Genomic DNA, 22,110 nt, shown 5'->3' on the forward strand with positions numbered 1-22,110 from the left:
CTATATTACCAAATTAGTGGGTGATGTGGGGCCAGGAGAGAGCAGGAAGAGATTTAATGTGGAACCAGGCTTCAACACCTGAAGCATCATCAAAGGCCTGGAGCTACTCAGTGGCACTGAAGTGCAGTCTGGCGCTGATATTAAAAAGGGTAACTGCTCAGCTTCGGCACAGGAGAGGCCTGGCTCAAAAGGTAACAGGCTGGGCATGGTGTCTCACACCTGCAATCCCAGCACTTTGGGAGGTGGAGGTGGGCAGATCACCTGAAGTCAGGAGTTCAAGACCAGCCTGGCCAACATGGTGAAACCCCGTCTCTACTAAAAATACAAAAATTAGCCAGGTGTGGTGGCAGGTGCTTGTGATCCCACCTACTCAGGGGGCTGAGGCAAGAGAATTGCTTGAACCCGGGAGGCGGAGGTTGCAGTGAGCTGAGATCATGCCACTGCACTCCAGCCTGGGCCACAGAGTGAGACTCCATCTCAAAAAAAAAAAAAAAGAAGTTAACAGACACTGATTTTTTCTCTTGTCTTGGAATTTGCCACCAGTATGCACAGCCAAGGACAAAGAGATGTTCTCAGTTCTCCCCAGACTGGATAACTAAAAGAAAAGAAGGAGGATCCCTCTAGTTGTGGGTTGTCAGCCTCGGAGAGAAAACCTGGCAGAGTTGGAGCTGCAGGCTCCCAGGCATAACTCATAGAAACTGCAGGAAGGGGAGATGGCATCTTTTTCCCAGGTTGGATGTCTACTTTGAAATGAGCTCACTGCCCTGCTCCCAGTGCCTCTTTGAACAAGGGCAAAGAGCATGGGGAGAGGTGGCAAGGGTTCCTGGGGGCCGTCTCATTCCCATTGTCCAGCATGTATTCCATAGTCAGTAGTGGCCTGGTCACGTGTTTCCTCTTCCAGGAAACAACTGTGGGAGAGTGTTGATTTGGGGAGTCAGCCTGGTCAAGGGCATGACCTTTTCCCCAGGAACCTTGGTCTCCTCCAGCCAAAGGGCAGAGGTCATTGGCTGAACATTTTGCTGCCCTTGGTCCCGAGTCTAGGCTCTGGGCAGGGTTTGCTCAGGACATGTGGTGAAGTGGGTGAAGTGTTCCGAACTCCTGTCTCCTTTGGATGATGGGTTCTGTGAACCATGTCTACCTGGGGGCTCCTCCACCCATGGGAACCTGCCCAGTGAGCTGGGAGGCTGGTGAACAGTGGGACACTGCTGGCCCAGAGCTATTGTGACTGGGCTGCAGCCCTGGCCCAGCACATCCATCACCACGGAAATGCTTGTGGCTCTGCCCAGTGCTTCACATACAGGGTGAATGTAGAACAGTCCCTGCTTGCAGGACCTTGGGTCTTTCTAAACTGTAGTTTTGTAATCTGTAAAACAGGGGTATTAATCCTCACTTAAACCACAGTGTTGTTCTTTTTGTTTTGGTTTGGTTTTTGTTTTTGAGACAGAGTTTCGCTGTTGTCACCCAGACTGGAGTGCGATGGCACTATCTCGGCTCACTGCAACCTCCGCCTCCTGGGTTCAAGCAATTCTACTGCCTCAGCCTCCCGAGTAGCTGGGATTACAGGTGCCCGCCACCACGCCTGGCTAATTTTTGTATTTTTAGTAGAGATGGGGTTTCACCATCTTGGCCAGGCTGGTCTTGAACTCCTGACCTCAGGTGATCTGCCTACCTTGGCCTCTCAAAGTGCTGGGATTACAGGCGTGAGCCACCGCATCCAGCCCCACAGTGTTGTTCTGATGATCAAATGAGAGAGTGATGTGAGAGCTCTGTAAATGCAAAATGCTGTTAATATGGATTCTCGAGGGGGTGCTGTTCACTGGCCAGAGAGGGTCACAGAGGTCAATTCCATCACAGTCCTTGCCCTAAGGGGCTGGCACCACCCACGAGGCCCTCCCCTGCAGCTGGGAGACTGAGGGGCAGGAGTGTGAGTCTCTGTTTGTCCAGATGTGGATGTGGTAAATTTCCAGCATCAGAGTGACTCAACCTCAGAGATTAGCAGTTTTCATCTGAAATCAGAGTCAGAGAAGGCTGGGCCCTTACTGGTGTGTGTGTGTGTGTGTGTGTTTGTGTGTGTGTTGGAAAGTTGGGCTATGTGGATACTAATTCTGGCTACACCATTATCTCACTTCATGACCTTGAATATGTCACTTCCACTCTGAACCAAAATCCCTTTCTCTGAAACAGAGGAGCTGGAACAATTATCTGAGTGAGTGAGTGAGTGTGTGTGTGTGTGTGTGTGTATCTTTGCAACCTTTGAGAAAAGGTAATGGCTGCCGGGCTCGGTGGCTGATGCCTGTAATCCTAGCACTTTAGGAGGCCGAGGCGGGCAGATTACTTGAGGTCAGGAGTTCAAGACCAGCCTGGCCAACATGGTGAAACCCTGTCTCTACTAAAAATACAAGTATTAGCCAGGTGTGGTGGTGGGTGCCTGTAATCCCAGCTACTTGGGAGGCTGAGACAGAAGACTTGCTTGAACCTGGGAGGTCGAGGTTGCAGTGAGCCAAGATCATGCCACTGCACTCCAGACTGGGCAACACAGCAAGACTCCATCTCAATAATAATAATAATAATAATAATAATAATAATAATAAAAAGATGCTGTTGTTCCAGCATCAAGGCTCCTGCCTCACTGGGCAAGAGGAAGGTACTGAGTCCACGACAGATTGAACTTTTCAGGGGTTACTTGAGAAACAGAGTCATTCAACCTTCTTACCTGAATCCAGCTTTGGGATGGAGAGGGGGCCACAGCTTTGTGCTGCTCGATGGAGATGGTGATGTGAGTTGCAAGGGAGGGAGCCTGGCTTGGTCACTGTCGGCAGTGCTTCTTTCTTCTGCCAACATGTCTGTCCTTTTAAACACGTCCTTCCCTGGCCCTGGACAGCCCTCTCTTGCCTCTAGCTTCCTGAGATAAGTTATGGGAAGGCTATTGGGCTTTTGGGTAGGGGGAAATGCTGAGCCTGCAGAAAGAGCTAAATGTGGGAATGTGAGGGCCTGAGGTAAAATAGGATTTCTTTTCTTTCTTTCTTTCTTTTTTTGAGACAGAGTCTCACTCTGTCTCCCAGGCTGGAGTGCAGTGGCATGATTTCGGCTCACTGCAAACTTCTCCTCCCAGGTTCAAGTGATTCTCCTTCTTCAGCCTCCTGAGTAACTGGGATTACAGGTGCACACCACCACACCCAGCTAAGTTTTGTATTTTTGGTAGAGACAGGGTTTCTCCATGTTGGCCAGGCTGGTCTCGAACTCCTGACCTCAGGTGATCTGCCCACCTCTACCTCCCAAAGTGCTGGGATTGTAGGGGTGAACCATCGCACCTGGCCAGAATAGGATTTCTTAGCTCCAAAGGAATCTGCCATCTTTGAAGGATGACATCTTAAGATTACAGCCTCTTCTCTCACCGAGGTTCTGAATAAGAAATGACCGCATCATAAATAGCTCTGAACTTCTGCCAGACCTTTGCTGAAGATGTGGATCATCATGGGACAGTACACAGCAGGTGGGTAAGAGCATATACCTCGCAGCCATTGGTCTGTGTTCAAATCCCCGCTTTGCCATCAATTCACTGCCTGATATTGAGCAAGCGGGCTGCTTTGAGCCTTGGTTGAATCTGGCACGTAATTGAGAATAACATATGTATTTTATATTGTTGTGGTCTTCACTTATAGAAAGACTTGCAAGCTAAACTTCTTTTATAATTTAGTGTGGGGTGAGGAGGAAGGATCAGCCTTCTCTCTTCATCAGTGAGATTTCGATAGATCAGCATTTCCCAAAGCATGTGCTGTGACATACAGGGCTTGGAGAGATGTGCAAACAGAGGCTCTGGTATTTGGAATGAGTTTGGGCAGTGCTGGGTTAAGCAGGGGTAAACAGCATCTTTGCTGCAAGACTTTTCATAACCTTTATTAAGCTAAGATGCCTTGCGAAGCTCCATGAGTCGGTGATATTGACAGCATTTTCCCAAATTCATTTGACCAACGAACCCTTTTTTCCACGAGGCATACCATGGGACACGTTTTGAAAAGAATTGTCGTTACATCCCTCTTTCTCTCTTGGCCCCCGGAAACTTCTATTTCCATCTGATGCTCACCCCGAGTAACCAAATCAGCGGGGATCTGGGTATATTTATACCCCACCTCCACTCTGCTGTGCTGGTTTTCTATTTTTGTTTTGCTGTACATATATCTTTTAGTGCAGGATGCCTCAGATGCTGTGTGGAAATGAGGGGGGTGGGGATGGCATCATCTGGAGAGAAGGAGCCCACGCTAGAACCTCAGGCAATTCTGAGATCTTAGGAGATGTGAGCAGGGACATGGGTGCAGTTCACCACTGCTCTGCCCAGCTGTCACAATGCTGATCACCCCTAGGGAGATGGGGATAAATGCAGCCCCTTAGGGGACTCCTCCCAGGTCTGTTTGTAAAGTCTGTCCCAGGCAATAAAGAAAGGAGGGCAAGTGTCATCACGTTTATGTCCTGCAAGCACTGCTTAAGAAAATAAGAGTCACCTTGAACTGGTCATTGCCAACCTCAAAAACAAGCTAATTTCTGCTATTGTTGCATTTAGCTGTTTTAAGAAAGACAGAGGCAGGTGGGCCAGGGCAGTAAGCCTCAGATTTTGATGTGGTGGCCTTAGGAGTGGGTGAGTCAATGGCAACTAAGCCCCCTGAGGGCTGCAGGCCAACAAGGAGCTGCCAGGAGTGCCGTCACAGGAGGGCTAGCTGTGTCCTGCCTCTGGGGGCAGGGAGTGCTGGTGCCATCATTTCTTCCTTTGAACTCTGAACCCCCCATCAAAGCTTCCCTCTCTGTATCTTTCAGTTGACCTATGCGGGTAAGGAGGGGTGGTGGGGGCACTGGGAGAAAGTGTCCCTACTCCCACTCTCTTTATTTCTCCAGTATATTTCAATCTGTAGGTATTAAACCATTAGCAGGTAGAGACATCAATTTAGTGGATCATGACCAGCATTTTATAACATGTAATAGAACAGAACGTATTAGAGTCATTGGCTGTAGCAGGGTTGCTAAGAATTATTTTGTGAAAGGTAGGCAGATAGATAGGCATGGAGCTAGATAGGTACAGAGCTGTGTGCTATTACTGTGGATTGTACTCTATGAAGTTCGGGGGTCGCTGTAGCTGACCTGGGGAGCTGGCACCAGATGGATAAGGTGGGTCTGCTCTCAGGGTCTGTCCTGGGCTCTGAGGCCCAGTCCCAAGCCTGAGGTGTCCCTCTAGACCCAGAGAAAAATCTACCCCAAAGAAAGGTGCTTGTGAAGCACTCTCCTTCAAAGACATATGTTTTAGTCAATCAGGCCACTCAGCCAGGGGGCCCCTACTGCAGGAGAAGGAATCCATACTCCTGGCTGACTGGGAGGTACCACTGTCAGCTAGGGTGTGTCCAGGCGGACTGCGCAGGCTGTGTGAGGATGGGGAGCACTGGAATAGGAATCCCCAGTTCTAGTTCTTAGCCTAGGTCTGCCACTCACTGCTGTGTGACTCAGGCAGGTGATTTGCTCTCTGTGGGCCTCAGTTACTCATGTACAGGGGGGACAATAGGACCAGGTGATTTCTAAGGTGTTTCTTTCTTAGTCTGTTCCAAGGGGACTTAAGAAAATCTGGATCTTCTGGGAAATCCCAAAAGGGAAACCAGTGTGGCCCACAGGCCAGCGAGCCCATGGCGAGTCAGCTAGGTATGTTATTTTATTTTATTATTATTGTTTTTTTTAGACAGGGTCTCACTCTGTCACTCAGGCTGGAGTGCAGTGGTGCGATCTCAGCTCACTGCAACCTCCGCCTCCCAGGTTCAAGCGATTCTCGTGCGTCAGCCTCCTGAGTAGCCGAGTAGCTGGGACTGCAGACACGCGCCACCATGCTCAGCTAATTTTTGTATTTTTAGTAGAGACGGGGTTTTACCATGTTGGCCAGGCTGGTCTTGAACTTCTGACCTCAGGTGATCTGCCCGCCTAGTGCTGTGATTACAGGTGTGAGCCACGGCACCCAGCAGCTAGGTATGTTTGTAGACCCCGGCAGGGGAGGGGGTGGGAGATGGCCCCTCCCTGGCAGCAGCAAGGGCATACGATGACAGAGGCAGCTGGAGCCTGAGCCTGGTCTCCGTGGATAGCATTTATTGGGCGCCATTCTCAGTGTGAAGACAGATAGGCAGGAAGAGCTGAAGGGAGGCTGTGGCAGCCACGACCTTTGGAGTCCGGGGGCTGCCTGGGGTGGGGGTGTGGTCGTGAGGGCATGGTCACCCACACATATTGCATATTCTGTGGCAGTGTGCCCAGGCATAAGGCATTGGGGAAGCAGAGAGGCTGCCTGCAGTGAAAGGGACTGAGGGGGAAGCAACTGGCCTTCCAGGTCCCTAGGAAAGACCCAGCAGAGACTGAACAGTCTGCCACGCTGTGCCCCACGGCCATTCCGCACCCTTCCCCACCTTCTCTCCGCAGCTTTGGTTGTGGCTCCCTCGGGACTGACAGGACAGGACCCTTCGAGGGCAGGGTCACACACAGGACAGAGGCAGCCAGCACTGCCCCCCCACCCGCAACATAAACACAGAGGGCACCTTCAGGTCCCACATGCAGCCAGTTCCTCCACACTGAGACGGGACTCACAAGCAGGGTAGACTTCTTCCCCCCAGGGGTCCCCAGAGACTAGAGGACACAGCTGGGGTGGGGCCTGAGGCTGGCCACCCTATGGGTGCTGCCCTCCAACTTCCCTGAATGCCAGGGCTGGCCTTGGTCGGCAGTGTTAAGGAGCTGGCAGGGGAACAGCACGGGAAGGCGGTGTTGCGGGAGGAGAGGCCCCTCATCCACCCCTTGATGTTGTCCCAGTCACCATACCGGTTCCAGCTGTGGGGCCCCAAAAGTGAGCCTCAAGCATCACCTTCATCAGCTGCGTTCCATCTGGGCTTCTGGGTTGCAGGTGTGGTGGGCAGAGGGCACCTCTGGTCCAAACTCCCCAACCTGGGAAGGGTGTTTCTTGCTGCAGCCTCAGCTTATCGCTAGCTACTTGGGACACAGGCACCAACAATGACAATGGTGCCAGGTGTGATGTCCCATAGGATATGCCTGCCAGCTTTCTTGGCCACTCTGCCCAATTCCCAAATTCCTAGAGCCCCAGATCCTGGCCTTTCTGCCATGAGACCCAGCCCTGCTTATCTCGGTCCCAAGAACTGCACTGTTTGTAAGCATGCACCCCAGTGACAAAGGCCCCTGTGCAGCCTCAGGGGCCCATTCAGAGCTGCTGCCTCCTGGCCAAGAAGAGAAGAGGCTGAGCCTTACTTAGCAGTGCCCTCTGACCCGGGACTTCTGATTCTGGTTTAAAACCCAGGTAGCCACACAATGCCAGGATGTACACTGCAGGAGCTTTGCTTTTAAGAGCAGGCCAAGCTGGAAAGAAAGAACACTTCGGCTAGGAACAAGTAGGCTGGGCTCTTGTCTCCCTTTGCCTTTTTTTTTTTGTTTTGAGACAGAGTCTTGCCCTGTCACCCAGGCTGGAGTACAGTGGTGCAATCAGGGCTCACTACAGCCTCGACCTCCCAGGCTCAAAGCATCCTCCCACCTCAGCCTCCCAAGTCGCTGGGACTCCCAGGCACGTGCCACCACACCTGGTTAATTTTTTATTTTTTGTAGAGATGGGGTCTCACTATGTCGCCTAGGCTGGTCTCGAATTCCTGGGCTCAAGTAATCCTCCAACCTCAGCCTCCAAAAGTGTTGGGAATACAGGTGTGAGCCACTGCACCCAGCCCCCACCCCTTTGCCTTTTGCTCTCTGGTCACTTCACCTGTCCAGGCCTCAGTATTCTCATCTGTAAAATGGGAGTGAGAACTCCTGCCCTGATGACCTAAGTAGGGTTTTGTGAGACTCAAAGGAATCAGTGGCCAGCACAGAGTTTTCAGAGGCTAAAAATCACTCGACAAATTTAAGAGTAGGTAATTATCAGCAATTATGGTGAGTCTGAAGTTTTCTGTTCCAGATTCTAAGGGCAGTGTCTGGAAGGCTGAAGTCCTACATGCTATGAGAATGTGGCTGGAGGCCAGTTAGCTTGAACCTCCAGTGCGACCATTCTGCAGACTGACAGGCCGCTGCCTCCTGCCTCCCAGCTGGCCCCTCCTGCTGCCTGTCTGTCCCTCCTTCTTTCTATCCTGCTTTCTGGGGACCAGCTTTAGGGACTGCTGGGTTTCCACTTTCTCCATAACTGCAAAGCCATGCAAAACAACACGAAGGGAGGTTGGGAGACACAGCTGGGGATGAGGAAGGGGAGTGGGGCTGAGTAGGGGTGACTTGGACAAAGACACCCTGGCTTTTGGAACCAAGGGAAGGTGGGAGACCTAGCAGGACAGAGGTATAAATAGAGATGCAAACGTACACGGAACATGAAGTCCCCTCCGAAGGTGGGGGTCTGGGTACCAGCAGGGTCTCTGAGGACTGGGAGCTTCTTAGATTTTCAAAGGGAAGGGAGGCTCCCAGCTTCTGCCTTTCCTCCCTGACCCCACCAAGTTTCACATTTCTCGGAATTTGCAGGGCTCCGATGGGGGCCCCAGGGGTCCTCAGAGCCCGGCCTCCTGCCGGCTGGTGCAAGCAGGCACAGTCGGAGATGGGGGTGCTGGGGAGAGAGTGGTGAGGGATGTTGTGGGGGGGTCCCACTGGGCAGAAGGCAGCAGGGGCAGTCTCCTGGCCTCCCAGCAGAGGTCCCCCGCCCGCGCCCCCAGGTGCTCCAGGCCCCTCGGGGCAGTCACACGGAGCTCCTGCGCTTCATGAGGCCGCGGAAGGTGGACAGGCTGTGCAGACCCGTGGACACCGAGCTGATGGCGGAGCGTGGCGCCCCGCTGCACAGGCAGCGTCGCGAGGGCGTGTCGCTGTAGCGGCCGCCCCCTCCCGGCGACGAGTGGCTCTGCTCCACGCACGTGTCGGACGTGGAGAGGTCCCGCGGGATGATCATGGGGATGGAGTACTGCAGCTTCTCGCGGCTCTTGTACCACAGGCACGAGCACATGGACTGGAAGTGCAGCACCTCCGCGTAGACGTTGCGGAAGCCGCCGCCGCCCGCTGCCGCCGTGGATGAGGCGGTGTCCGTAGTGTGCGCGCTGCCACCCCCTCCGCCGCCGCCCGCCTGCCCGTTGCGCGTGAGCAGCGCGCGGTGCTCGGCGTCGCGCTTCTCGTCCTCGGCGTTCATGGTCATGAAGCGCAGCACCACGAGGTTGAGGAAGGCGCCGATGACCGTGAGGCCGGTAAGGATGTAGACGAAGCTGAAGGCCACGTACTGCGGCTGCGTCTGCAGGGCCTGGTCCTTCTGCAGCGCCACGTAGTCGCCGAAGCCGATGGTGGTGAGCGTGATGAAGCAGTAGTAGTAGGCCTGGAAGAAGGTCCAGTGCTCGTAGTGGGAGAAGGCGGCGGCGCCGATGCACAGCGTGCTGATGCACGAGAAGAAGCCGATGAGCACCATGTTGGCCATGGACACGTCGGCGCGCCGCATGCCCAGCCCCTTCTTGGCGCGGTGCAGCAGGTACCTCACCAAGGTGTTGATGCGCTCGCCCAGGCTCTGGAACATGACGAGCGTGAGCGGGATGCCCAGCAGCGCGTAGAACATGCAGAACACCTTGCCGCCATCCGTGCTGGGCGCCGCGTGCCCGTAGCCTGGGGGAAAGTGGGGGAGAGGAGAGAAAGCACATGTTTTGGGGCTGCTCTTCCAGAAACCCTCTTCTCCCTCCCCGTCGCCCCGCCACCTCCCCCACCTTGTGGGTCTGGGCCCACAGTGATGGGCGCTCCTTATCCCCACGCACTGTGCTAGGCCTGGCTCATGCTTTCTATTGTATTCTTGTGACACCTGCAGAAGGTATGTAGGAAGGAACAAATAGGGAGGGCTGACTTCCAAGGTCACACGGCTTGGGAGCAGAACAACCGTGTTTGAACTCGAGTCCGTTTGACCTCAATGACTGGACTGTTTTGTATGCCTAGAGACGAGGTGGCCTGGGTGCTGCTGAGAACTCGTCCAGAGGCACAGGGAGAGTGTGAGGGCACGGGTCAGCTGGGAGAGCTGGATTCTAGTTCAGTGTCCTGGGCTGCAGGCGTGGTCCTTGTCCTCTCCATGCCTCAGTTTCCTTGACTACAAGGTGAGGTGGTTGCCCTGAATGGTTTCTGACATCCTGTGATCCAGTGTACAGGAAGGGAGACTGAGGCAGGGCTGGCTTCTTGGTGGATTCCCCGCTGCCAGCCAAAGCTTATGTGGGGTTGGTTGGCAACAAGGGCCCTTCAGTCTCCCTGGGGCAGCTGGCCCGCTGTGCCACAGAAGAAAGGAGACTGCCTGCCCCTCCCTGCAACAGCTGGATGAATGAGTGTTCTGGGGTCCTCATCAGCCTCCAGTTGGAGGCCCTGGGGTCATCCTCTGTACTTGACCTGATGTAGGGTCTGTCCTCATGGGGAGGTGGTGTTACCCTTGGCAAAGCAGGAGCCCTCGGTGTCTTTCCAGGTGTGTTACTATCATCAGTCAGATAACCTCTCTGTACCCCGCCCCCACCCTGGCCCACCCTGAGCCAGGATCAGGGCAGAGGCAAAGGTTCCCTCTGCACCAGCCATTCAAAGGCCTAAGTTGAGCATTCTTCCGGCTAACTGGAGGGAAAATGACCCTGGATGGGAACTCGTCCCTAGTGACAGGGCCCTAGTGGCTGTGTGACCTTGGGCAAATTACTCCCCCTCTCTGAGCATGTTTCTTCATTTGTAAAGTGTGTTTACTGGTGCTGGCCTGCTTCTTTTATTGTTGATATATTTACTACTTTTATTAATAGAATTACGATAATAAAATGATGCTGGCATTTTCTTCCATTCTAAGCCTTATCAAATCTTAACCAAATGTTTCTTCTTCCGTGCAGTCCTCCTGGATTCCTCACAGCTTATGATCTCTGCCTTATTTGAGTGGCACCGAAAATGTTCAGCTTGTAATTCCAGGGCCAATATTACCACCACCCTCTGTCCTCTAGGATCCCCAACTACATAGAGCTAAACACTAGCTTTGGGGGGAAGGGGTGGCACTGATGGGTCTTGTCACTTTCCTCTCTAGCTTCCACCTCCACATTGCCAGCCATACCTATGGAGGCCCAGAATATGTTTGATAACTAAATTGCAGGGCAGGATACTGTGTGACTCTGTCCTGGACTTGCTCTGTCTCTCTGTCTCTCTCTCTCTCTGTGTGTGTGTGTGTGTGTATGTAGGAGTTCTCTGAACCTTAGTTTCCACATCTATAAAATGGGGTTAATAATACACTTGCCTCACAGGACTTTGGGGAGGAATAAGTAAGATAATGTGTGTAATGCACTTAGCCCAGAGCCTGGTACATATCAAGTGCTCAATAATGGCTCCCTGTGATTAATAATGAGTGAAGTGCCAGATTACTCTCATGTTTCCAAGAGAGCAGCCAGGCTTGAGGGCAGCTCAGTTCCAGTAAAGCTGGCACCTCTGTCAACCCAGGGCCATTTGGCTCTTAAAGCTCAAGGAGCTCTGGGGACAGCTGCTTGGGGCTGCCCTTAGAACCAGCTCCCCTGCCCCCCTCCACAGCGTCGGGCCAGTAACTGTGTCACCATTTGCTAGGGAGCTGGACAGCTGAGCTGTAGAGCCACTGTGCTTAGGACGTCTGTGCTTCAGCAGGGTGAGAACAGATTGTGCCCGCCAGCTGGGCCATGGCAGCCAGACCACAACTCACCTCGACAACTGGGCAGGCCCTGAGCCAGAGCTGCTTCTCATCCCGTCCTTCCCTGTCCCCCAGGCCGGCACTACTTGGTGGAGAGGGGAGGGCATGGCACCATGGATGGAGCTCAACAGGGAGTAGGGAGCGTGGACATAGCCCCAGCTTGGCCACGTGATAGCTGTGTGACCTTGGGCAAATCCCTACCCCTCTCTGGGCTCACTTGTCTTTCCTGCACTCTGGAGGATTGAGCTAGAGCTGTTAACCCTCACCCTCGCTGCCCGCCAGAGCCGTCTGCAGGAGCACAGGAGAGACTGGGCTTTAGAGCTCTTTGGAACCTGTAGCTTGCGAGATGGAAGCAGTGGTTCTGGGATCTCACAGGGGAAGGGTGACCTGAGAGCATGGGCCTGGGGGCAGGGCCATCTCTGTGGAGTCAGGCAGACACATACCACCATCAGGGGCCCTTACCCCCTCTCTGCCACCACTGCTCCCTTGTCCTGTGTTTGTCACAGGCCGTGACTTCCCTGGGCCCATTGTCTCTTAGGAAAAGCCAGTGCCCGCCTGTCTGGCAGCCTCACTGCCCACTGTGACTGTGCTCACAAAGCACCCAGCTTCAAGGAGCTACACATTCCTTCCTTGCCCTTCTTTTGCTATACCCTGCGGCCACCCCAGAGACCTGTCCTTATCCCATACCCAGCCAAGCCGGCCCCTCCTCTCCACAGTGCTTCCCACACTGCCTCGTGGCCCTCCTCCGCCTCTCCTACCCCAGCCCACAGAGACCCAGCTCCTTAAGACCCAGCTTCAGCTGCAAGTGACAACCCCTTCCTCTGCCCTTCGTCCTGTTGACCTTAGTGACTTTCAAAGCAAATGACACATCCAGGCTTAACCAGAGGCTCTTATCCCAGGCAGCACCTCATGCTCCACCACAGCCACTGCCCTGTCTAGGCAGCCCTGGCCTCGATGTGCCTCCTCTTTGGGGTCAGATGCCCCCAGGGCTCAATCTCACTTCCTACCGCAGGCTGAGGCTTAAGAATAATAAGTTCTTACCCTTCAGATGTATTTTTAACTTAATCCTCAAAAACTTCTTACAAGGTCACTATTATGACTATCTCCATATTACAGTTGGTGTCATGAAGTCCAGAGAGGCCTTGGGTGTTGGCCAAGGCCACTGGGCCTTTCTGACTCAGCATTCATTCCGGTACATGGGAGCCAATGCATCACCCAGGAAGGGCGACCAGGCCGGGAGGCCTTGGGAGGAGAGCATTTCACTTGGGCATCAGCCTCAGGCGTTGCTCTGAGCCAGATGCAGCAGAGGTGGTAACAGGAGGGTCATGCTCAGGCAGTCAGATGCTTCTCCAAGTATCCGGCTTAGGGTGCCCCCCGCCCCATTGCCTGTCCTATTGTCATTGGGTGAAAGGGCAAGGGAGTGTGAGGACCTGCTGACGTGGGCGCCCAACTTGGAGGGGTGCCAGCTGGGTGGAGCCAATCCCAAGGGGCCCTGGAGCTTCTGGGAAGTAAGTGGGAGTTTGGCAAGACCCGTCTGCCTGCCAGCAGGCCCTCTGCCTGCCTGGTCCTTGCCCACGTCGGGCTTGGCTTTATGAAGCAGGGGGCAAAAGGTGTTCTCTATCTTCTCTTCTCTGTCCAGCCCTTCGAGTCTCTGGGTGAGGGGCTGCATCTGTCCTTCTGTGTGGCTGACTCTCTGAGGACCCTCTGTCGCAGTACCTGCTGGGCTGATCAGCCAGAGCGCATGTTCTGACAGGGAGACTCTAGCCACTGCCTCTCAGAAAACTACCAGGACTATCCATACCGCCTCCTCTCCCAGACTCCTTTCCCTGAATCCAACATAGGTTTTAAGGTTCTCAGAGCCAGAAATACACTTAGCCATCATTTGGTTCAGTCTTTACATCGTACAGGTGAGGAAAGGGAGGCCCAGAGAGGGAAAGCAATCTGTTCAAGGTCACACAGCTTGTGAATGCCAGAACCAGGATTATAACCCAGGATACTTGGTTCTAAAACCAATGCTCTGTCCACTGCCCTCCAGCTCAAGTATGACCAGAGTTGTGCCTCTTCGATCATGGCCCAGCAGCTCCTACTTGGGAGCAACTGAGCTAAGAGATGGCCTGGGACCCTGGCTGGAGGCACAGAATCCACCTAAGGAAGCCAGGTGGCTGGACATTAAAAATTACTTATTAGTGTAAATATTTTAGGGCAGCAGGAAAACCGAGAGATGGGAGGCAAACCCTGGGCCACCTCAGTTCCTCTGTTTTCCTCCCAGAATCACCAAGGAGGTCAGAAACTGGCTGAAGCTGTCTTCCAGGGAGATGCTGGGTGGGGATGGTGGTGTTGGAATGGCATTGGGTCTGGTCCTCCCTTTTACTGGTCTTTCTCTCCCTGTGGCTTATTTCCTTCTATTCAAAGCACAACTAGCCACTCTGAGCCCTTGGTCATGGCCTTGGCTGGACTGGGCTTGGCTGTTTTTTCCACACTGGCCTCCTATGCCTGCTAGCCTGCTTGCTTGACCTCCTACCCCTGGCCTAGCTAGCCACAAGGCCAGGATGCTGGCCATAGCCTTGGGCAGAGGAAAGAGCATGGGGCTAGGAGGCAGGAGATCTGGGGTCTGACCTGACCCTGATCAAAGACAGCTTTGTGTCTTGGCAAGCTCCTTCTGGGCCTCAGGTTTCCTCATCTGTGACATGGAAGATAGGGCAAGAGATGAGGTTCCCACCTTTTCCCACTGCCTTTTATTATTTTCTCTGTTCACTCACCCATTCACAGAGTCAACATTTTGGAAGATTTTATTTATGAAGTTCGATGTGGTGATCAGTGCAGTGTGGATACTCTCTAGAGCAGGCACTGAATAAATCATTGTTAGAGCCATAATTAATTTCTTTCCCCATCAAAATTAATTAAGAACACATCTGCCAGTCAGAACGTCTGATTAGCCTGAGATAACTGACTCTTTGAGATGGAGTTAAGTTATTGTTGTATGTTTGAAATACTGAACACAGGGAGAGGATCTCTGTAGTTTAGTGGAGTAGAGAAGATCACAGGCTCTGAAGCCAAACAACTTTATCTTTGGCCACACTGCTTAATCCACTATGCCTCAGTTTTCTCATCTGTACAATGGGAATAATGAAGTATTCACTTCATAGACTTGGTGTGGGGACTTGATTGAGTTCATAGACTTAACATGCTTAGGACATTGAGATCAATAAATATGAATTATTAATATGAATATTTTGGGGAGCACCAAGATTTGATGATCTTTAAAGTTCCTTTTGGTGCCAACATTCTATGATCAGTGTTTACTCAAGTTATTTTTCTGAAATACCAGTTCCATGGAATGTTAACAACTGTTGGATGAGAAAAGAGTTGCTTGGCTCAATTAAATTGGGGAAATGCTGAATTTAACAGGATTCACCATCATTTGATTTGAGCCTAGGCTTTCTCAGGGCTATGTATGTGTTCATGTGCAAGGTCGATCAAGGCTGGGAAAAGGTGCCTGTCTTCCCACTTCCTTGACCGTGGAGCACTTTTCTCATAGTGCACATTACCGAGCAAGTGTTTCTGGGAGCACAGTTTGGGAAACGCTCCTGTGCAGTATCAAGAACCTCTAAGGTCCTTCCCCCAGGTCTCTGACGATGTGATTCTTTGATCTCCTTCTCTGGGTGGCCCAGCCCTTCTGTAGATTAGAAACCACAGCCCTTGGCAATGCCAGCTGTGCCTGTCTCCGGGCTGACCTAGTTATCTAATGTAAATAGGCAATGGCTGGGCTAATGTTTGTCCTGAGGGAAGGTGGATGAGGGACCTGTGGCCTGAGGTGCCCAAAGGCCGTGAACTCTGGGCTGATGCCGAAGTGACCTCAGTGTGGCTTGGGGCTGGTGTGGCAGCCAGAGAGGAGTGCGGGCTTGGGGGAGACAGAGGCAGCTCTGGGGGCTGCAAGACACAGGGAGGGCCCTCAGAGGAAGGCTGGGCTCCTCTGCTGGATGGCAGAGGGCAGCTGGGCTCAGAGGGCACCTAGGGGAGGGCCCACGAGGAACCAGCTCAGGGGCCTGAGGCACAGACAGGGAGCCGCCCCTCAGTGTGGGGATGGCAGCAGTGTGGAGCCAGGGAATGGGACTGCAGGCTCTGAGGGAGCCTAATTGGCATGTTAAAGGAGATGAGGCGGAAGGAGCCCAGCTTCTGTGCCCAGGTCTTGGGGGAGGAGAGGAGGGAGGGGCTGCAGCTTGGTGGAGACGGGAGGAGGGCGCAGGTGCTCTTCCTCCTCCTGTGAGATGCAGCTCAGACACTGCCTTTCCCGAGAACCTTCTGGGGACCTTCTCTGGGCACTGAAGGGGCCTCTCCTCCCTCTGCCCGTCTCAGGCCCCCACACTGTATTTGGGCACTCATGTCCACAGAGGAGTCCTGCAGGGCTGGCTTGTCCCCTCAGTGTCCAGCACAGGCCTGGGGTGGGAGGGCTGCAGAACCCAGAGGCTCCAGTTCTGAAGGACTCTGAGGTCTGGGATGGTGATGAGAAACCACCCCTTAGACATCCAGGATGGGGACGGGAGGTGGCCCTCGGCAGGAGGGCCTCGGGTGACTCATAGCTCCTGCCTTCACTGTGGCCTCTGGCCCCTTCAAAACGAGGTCAGCTTCAAGGTTCAGAAGGAATCCCCCCTGCACTGGGCCTGGGCAAGCCTCTAGCTAGGCCTGGGAACCACCGGGTCTCATGGAGCTGGGGTAGGGGTGGGACCAATGTACAGAGTCTGGAGTTTGTCCCTCTTCAGGCCAGAGCTCCTGGGAAGGACAGCTCTGAAGCACAGCACCTATCCGCTTCCTCTGCCCTGCCCCTTCCCGAGGCCTCTCTTCCCATTGTCCCATCTCCTCTCCCAGCTTTTCCCCCCACTACCCCCAGCAGCTTCTCTCCCTGCCCCACGCTTCTTCCTGGACTCCCCACTCTTGGGCCCACTGCTCTCTCCTCTCTTGCCTTGAGCTGCCTCCCATCCACAGGTGGCCCTAGTACTGATCTGGGGGCCTCTAATGTAGGACAAACCCCCAAAGCCCCCATCCCCCACCCTCCTCAGGCCCATGTGTGATGCAGGGAGCTCAGAGGGAGGGTGCTGGTGTCATGGAAAATCCCTGCGGCAGCCAAGGTCAGTGTTTGCAGACACAGCCTGGCCTAGAGCCAGGCCTGCCTCCCTGGCCGGCTCCTTCTGGCCCATCCCAGAGGCCGGCTTTGTGCAGAGGCCCTCAGAGGCACCCCAGGGCTGCTCTGGGTGCCTGGGGACAGGGACCTTAGGAGCGATCAGTCCTGGTGTGACAATGTAGTTCAACCCACTCGTTTTTTGTTTTGTTTTGTTTTTTGAGACTGAATCTCACTCTGTTGCCCAGGCTGGAGTGCAGTGGCATGACCTCAGCTCACTGCAACCTCCACCTCCTGGGTTCAAGTGATTCTTCTGCCTCAGCCTCCCGAGTAGCTGGGACTACAGGTGTGCACCACCACATTCGGCTAATTTTTAGTAGAGATGGGGTTGCACCATATTGGCCAGGCTGGTCTCAAACTCCTGATCTCAAGTGATCCACCTCCCTCGGCCTCCCAAAGTGCTGGGATTACAGGCGTGAGCCACGGTGCCCTTCCCCCCACTCATTTTATAGATGGGTAAACTGAAGCTGAGAGAGGAGTAGGGACTAGCCCAAGGTCACAGCAACTCAGTGACACAGCTAGGACTGGAATCCAGGGCCCTCTTGTCATCTTTTACTGCCCTATGCTGCAGAAGGGAGCATCCTGAAGTCTGTTCTGATAGGCCAAGGAATAACAAAGGCTGGTTAAACACTTCTGTTACACAAGGGCTAGCTTGAGGTTGTGCTGGACTTGAGTTGGTGATGTAGCCAGGAGAAATAGACCTAGATGATCTATTGATGAGGTCCCTGACCTCAAAACACTTTCCATCTGGGATTGAATCAAATGAAATCTCTCAGTGGAAGCACTTTGAAAACTTCAGTGCCATGTATAAAGCAGAGGTTATTATTACACAAATTATTAAAATGCATGGCAAAGGTGGGAAATGTTTTAGGAGGGATTTAAGACAGAGGCTGAAGGAGGGCTGGAGATACAGAACTTTGGTTGGGTTATCAGAGAGGGCTTCATGGAGGAGGTGACATTTGCTCTGAGCTCTGAAGAGTGGATAGGAAACGCAGGGTTCTGATGAGGGGAGCTACTGAGGCAAGGATACAATGTTAGGATGACACATGATGTGTTAAGGTCAGAGAAAATAGACCTGTGTGGGACTGGTGGGTGTGCTCACAAATGGGGTTGGTGTGGGGGCCAGCGGACTCTCTCAGAAAGGCAGCTGCATGATGCGCATCAAGAAGCTTAGAAATGTGTCTACCCAGTGGCCCTGCAGTGGCACTTCTAGGAATCTCTGCTCAGAAAATAACCAGAGATCAGAACAAAGATTTATGAACAAGGATGTTTATAGCAGCATTTTCATTGTGAAAAATTGTAAACGGTCCAAATATCCACCAATAGAGTTTGGTTAAACATATTAAGGTATATTTATGTGGTGGGATATTGTGCGACCATTAAAGTGCAGTTCTTGAGCAGTCTCTTGATTACATAGAAAACTACCACATCATGTTAAATTAAAAGGGTAGGAGACAATGCTTTCTGTATTGTGGGATCCCACGCTAATATGAAAATATGAAAAATGTGGCTGGGCACACTCGTTCATGCCTGTAAACCCAGCATTTGGGGAGGCTGAGGTGGGAGGATCGCTTGAGCCCAGGAATCCGAGACCAACCTGGGCAACATAGTGAGACCCATCTGTAGAAAAAACAAAAAATTAGCTAGGCATGGTGGCGTGTGCTTGTGGTCCCAGTTACTCAAGAGTCTGGGGTGGGAGGATCCCTTGAGCCCGGGAGGTCGAGGCTGTGGTGAGCAGTAATTGCACCACTACACTCCAGCCTGGGTGACAGAGGGAGACCCTGTTTCAAAAAAAAAAATGTATATTCACATATACATTTTGTATGTGCACACACACATATATAACTGTAAGGAAATATTCTAAAGCTCATATAGCTTATCTCTGAATAATGGGCTCATGATTAATTTTAATTTTCCTCCTATAAATTCTACACTACAAAAAACTATTACTTTTGTAAGTAGAAAACGATGAATATTATAAACCTAAAAACAGCACAAGTTCTTCTGGCGTTCTTGGAGCAGGAAGTACAGTTGAAAAGTGAAGATTGTCAAGGTGAGAAGGGGCCAAAATTTGAGGAGCTTTCAAGGGTGGGTTCAGGAATGAAGTCTTCATTTTAAGGCAATGAGGAGCCATGGATGGCTCCTGAGCAGGGGAGGTCTGTGCTCAGAGAGATATTGAGCTGAATGCCTGGCAACCCTGGGCAGGGGCGTGGCTGTGGGAGATGGGGGCAGGTGGATCCCACTGGGGCCTCTGCGTGGTCCAGTTGTCAAGTGCTCAGGCCTGAGCTAGAGGGAAGCGGAGGATCCAAGAGTTCGGGATGAGAGGAGGAGGTAGGGGTGAGGGGCCAAGAAAGGAGAGGACAGGAAGGGGCGAGGGGAGGAGAGTGGATGCATGGTGTGTGGGATGCCCTGCATTCATGGGTGAAACTATAAGCCCCACGAGGACAGGGGTTCTCATCTCTTTTGTTTGCTACTGGATCCCTCACACCTGGAAGGGGGCTTGGCACAGAGCTGCTGCTTCATCAATTTCTGTTGAGTGAATGACTGAGGGAGAGGGAGGCATCAGAGATGAGCCTGAGGTTTGAACAGAATGAAGACAGAGAGGATAAGCAGAGTGAGGCCTAAAGCGGGCAATGCCATGCCACAAGCCAGTTATCCTGGGGGTCCTGGGCAGGGCCCTGGCCTGGGGCCGGTGGGGCCTGTTCTAAGCTAGCCATTGAGCCAGGTGCCATGGCCCAGGCCTGTGGCCTGTCTGCATCCTCATGACCAGCTGGACAGGGCATCTGTGAGCTCAGAGCTTCTAACAGATTGGATCTGGTGGGGTTTTAATTAAATGAATCCACCAGGAACAGCCTGGCATTGAGAAAGGAATTCCACAGCACAATTTAAAGTGGACTTGGCCCTCTTCGCGGATGGCTGAGGTGCCAGTTATCCCCCACATGCTTTTTTCAAGGCCCTGTCCATGACGCTGGCATCTGGCTGGCCCGAGTCTTACACATTTACACTCCCAGGCCTTTCCTGTTGAGCCCATTGAGGAGAAACAGGGGTGTGTTGGCATCTCCTTGCCACAATCCCCGAAAGGGAATGAACTTCTCCCAACTGGAAGCCCTGTTGGGTCTGAGGAGCAGCAGAGGCCAGCCTAGGTGTGGGCCCAGAGTCTGGCTGCCTGAAATCTCACCCTGTGGGCAGTGTTATGGGGGCAGGGCGGGGCCCAGAGGGTGATGGTGCATAGGAATTACAAAGTACTAGTAGTCAGGAGGCCTGGCTACCATCCTAGCTCTACTATTACCTTGCTGTATGACAGGGGTCAGCAAACTGTTTCCTGTAAAGGGCCAGATAGTAAATACTTTAGGCTTTATGAGTCTATGGTCTCTTGCAACTACTCGACTCTGCCATAGAACCAAGAAAGCAGCCATGGATACTATGTGACAATGGGCATGGCAAATTTAGTGTTCCGATAAAACTTTATTGACAGCAACAAGTGGTGGGCCAGATTCAGTCCATAGGCCCTAGTTTGCTAAGCCTACTGCAGGGTGTTTGTTAAGCCACGCCAGCTCCCTGAGACTTATCTGAGTCAGTTTTCTTATTTCAATTTTTCCTACCTTCAAAAGAGAAGCTAGATTAGAAGATCCCTAATGTCTCTTCTTCCCTGAAAAGTTGTGTTTTAGCATTGAATAAATTGCTAGTTCCTCCTATTCCATGTACCATGCAGAGGCCCTGAGGAGAGGGGTATATTTTGAGCAGGGTCTGGTGCCTAAACCTGGCTGCAGGCATGGTGTCAGCAGCTCTTGGGAGGGCCCCTTTCCACATTTCTGGACACTGCTCGTGCTCTTTGTTCTGCCTGTTAGGCTTCTACTCCTCCATCAAAGCCATTTCAAAAGTTACCCCCTCTCTGAAGCCTTCCCTGATGTCACCCACCTAAACAAATCAGTGCTCCAGGGGCCCTTTGTTCATTACTCATCATCCTTCAAACATTCCTCCACTCCAACCAGCAGGTGTTTTTGAGTCCTTAATATGTGCTGTGCTCCAGGTTCTAGAATAATAATCCCTTGTATTTCATTTGTGCAGGACTTTATCATTTACAAAGCAATCTCTATACATTCTATTGTTTGAGCTTGCATTGCTATCCTTTAGAGGAGGTGCTATTATTCCTATTTTACAGATGTGGAACCTGAGGCTCAGAGAGAGAGACAGTGTTTTATCTCAGGCCATAAATGCTAGAATCAAACTTGAAATTCAAAGGCAGTTTTTTTCTGCGGCACTTGGCTGCCCCAGAACTCTTCACACCAAGATGGAAGTCAGAAGACCTGGAGTGTGGTTCTAGTTGTGCCACTGTGTGATCCCAGGCAAGACGCTGCCCCTCTCTGGGCCTTGAGTGCTTCCTCTGGGAAATGAAGAAATTAGAAGATGTTCTTGAGGCCCTTCAGCGTTCTAGGATTGTGGGCTTTCAGAGGGACACGTTCTCTCCTCCGCAAACAGTGGAGACAGCAATAGTTTCAGTCAGACAAAGGCCACCAGGAATGTCAGCTGGCCCAAAGCAGTAACACTGGGCATTTGGGTGTATGCCAGACCAACAGTCCTGGTGGGCACTGATCAGGTGCTGTGGAGAGGGTGAGGGACCTGGGGCCGGCCTGCCCAGCCCAGCTCTGATTGTAACATTCCTCAGCTGAAGCAGAGGGGCAGGCAGAGCTAGGTGGAAAATCCCCGACCCGGCCCCATACACCCTCCCGGCCCTCAGGGGCACATGGAGTCAGGGAGGAGATGGCCACGTGTCCCTGCCTGAGTCTCCCATGCCAAGACAAGCCAGAGCATTTGGGAATCGTGTTGGTACCCAGCTTCTCCTCTACTCCCTGCCACTCATCTCACGCAGGAGACCAGGATCCTGGGGACTTGAACCTTTGCTTTCTTTCATTTATTTAGCTGCTGCTGCTTTTTATTTTGGGTGTCATTTTGTCCTGTAAGTCTAGATGCAGAGGCTTTGGAGGGCAGGGGTACTGCCTTGTACTTCTTAGTGGCACAGTGCCTGGCACACAGCAGCTAATGGTGGTGGTGGTAATAACAACAGCAGCAGTAGTAATAATAAAACTCACATTTATTAAGCACTTCTATTCCCGACACTGTACACTGTACTAAGTGCTTTCTGCGCATTAGTTTATTTAGTCTTCACAAACATTTTAGATGAGTATTATGTCCACTTTGCAGATAAGAAAACTGAGACACAGAAAGTTTCCATGACTCATTCAAGCCCACACAGCTAGTG

At 52.5% G+C, this 22,110-nt stretch overlaps 1 protein-coding gene across 1 annotated transcript in view; it reads right to left on the reverse strand.

Annotated features, from left to right (window-relative positions):
• Window positions 1-6,099: 6,099 nt before the first annotated feature.
• Window positions 6,100-22,110, reverse strand: part of KCNK3 (potassium two pore domain channel subfamily K member 3) — a 40,898-nt gene continuing 24,887 nt past the window's right edge. Inside the window, exon 2 of the mRNA XM_002812204.4 lies at window positions 6,100-9,627. Within this exon, the coding sequence (XP_002812250.1) occupies window positions 8,726-9,627 (902 nt within the window). The 3' untranslated portion in view covers window positions 6,100-8,725. The remainder of the gene's footprint in view (window positions 9,628-22,110) is intronic.

The sequence above is a fragment of the Pongo abelii genome, chromosome 12 (assembly GCF_028885655.2).
Source record: "Pongo abelii isolate AG06213 chromosome 12, NHGRI_mPonAbe1-v2.0_pri, whole genome shotgun sequence".
Classification (NCBI taxonomy): domain Eukaryota; kingdom Metazoa; phylum Chordata; class Mammalia; order Primates; family Hominidae; genus Pongo; species Pongo abelii.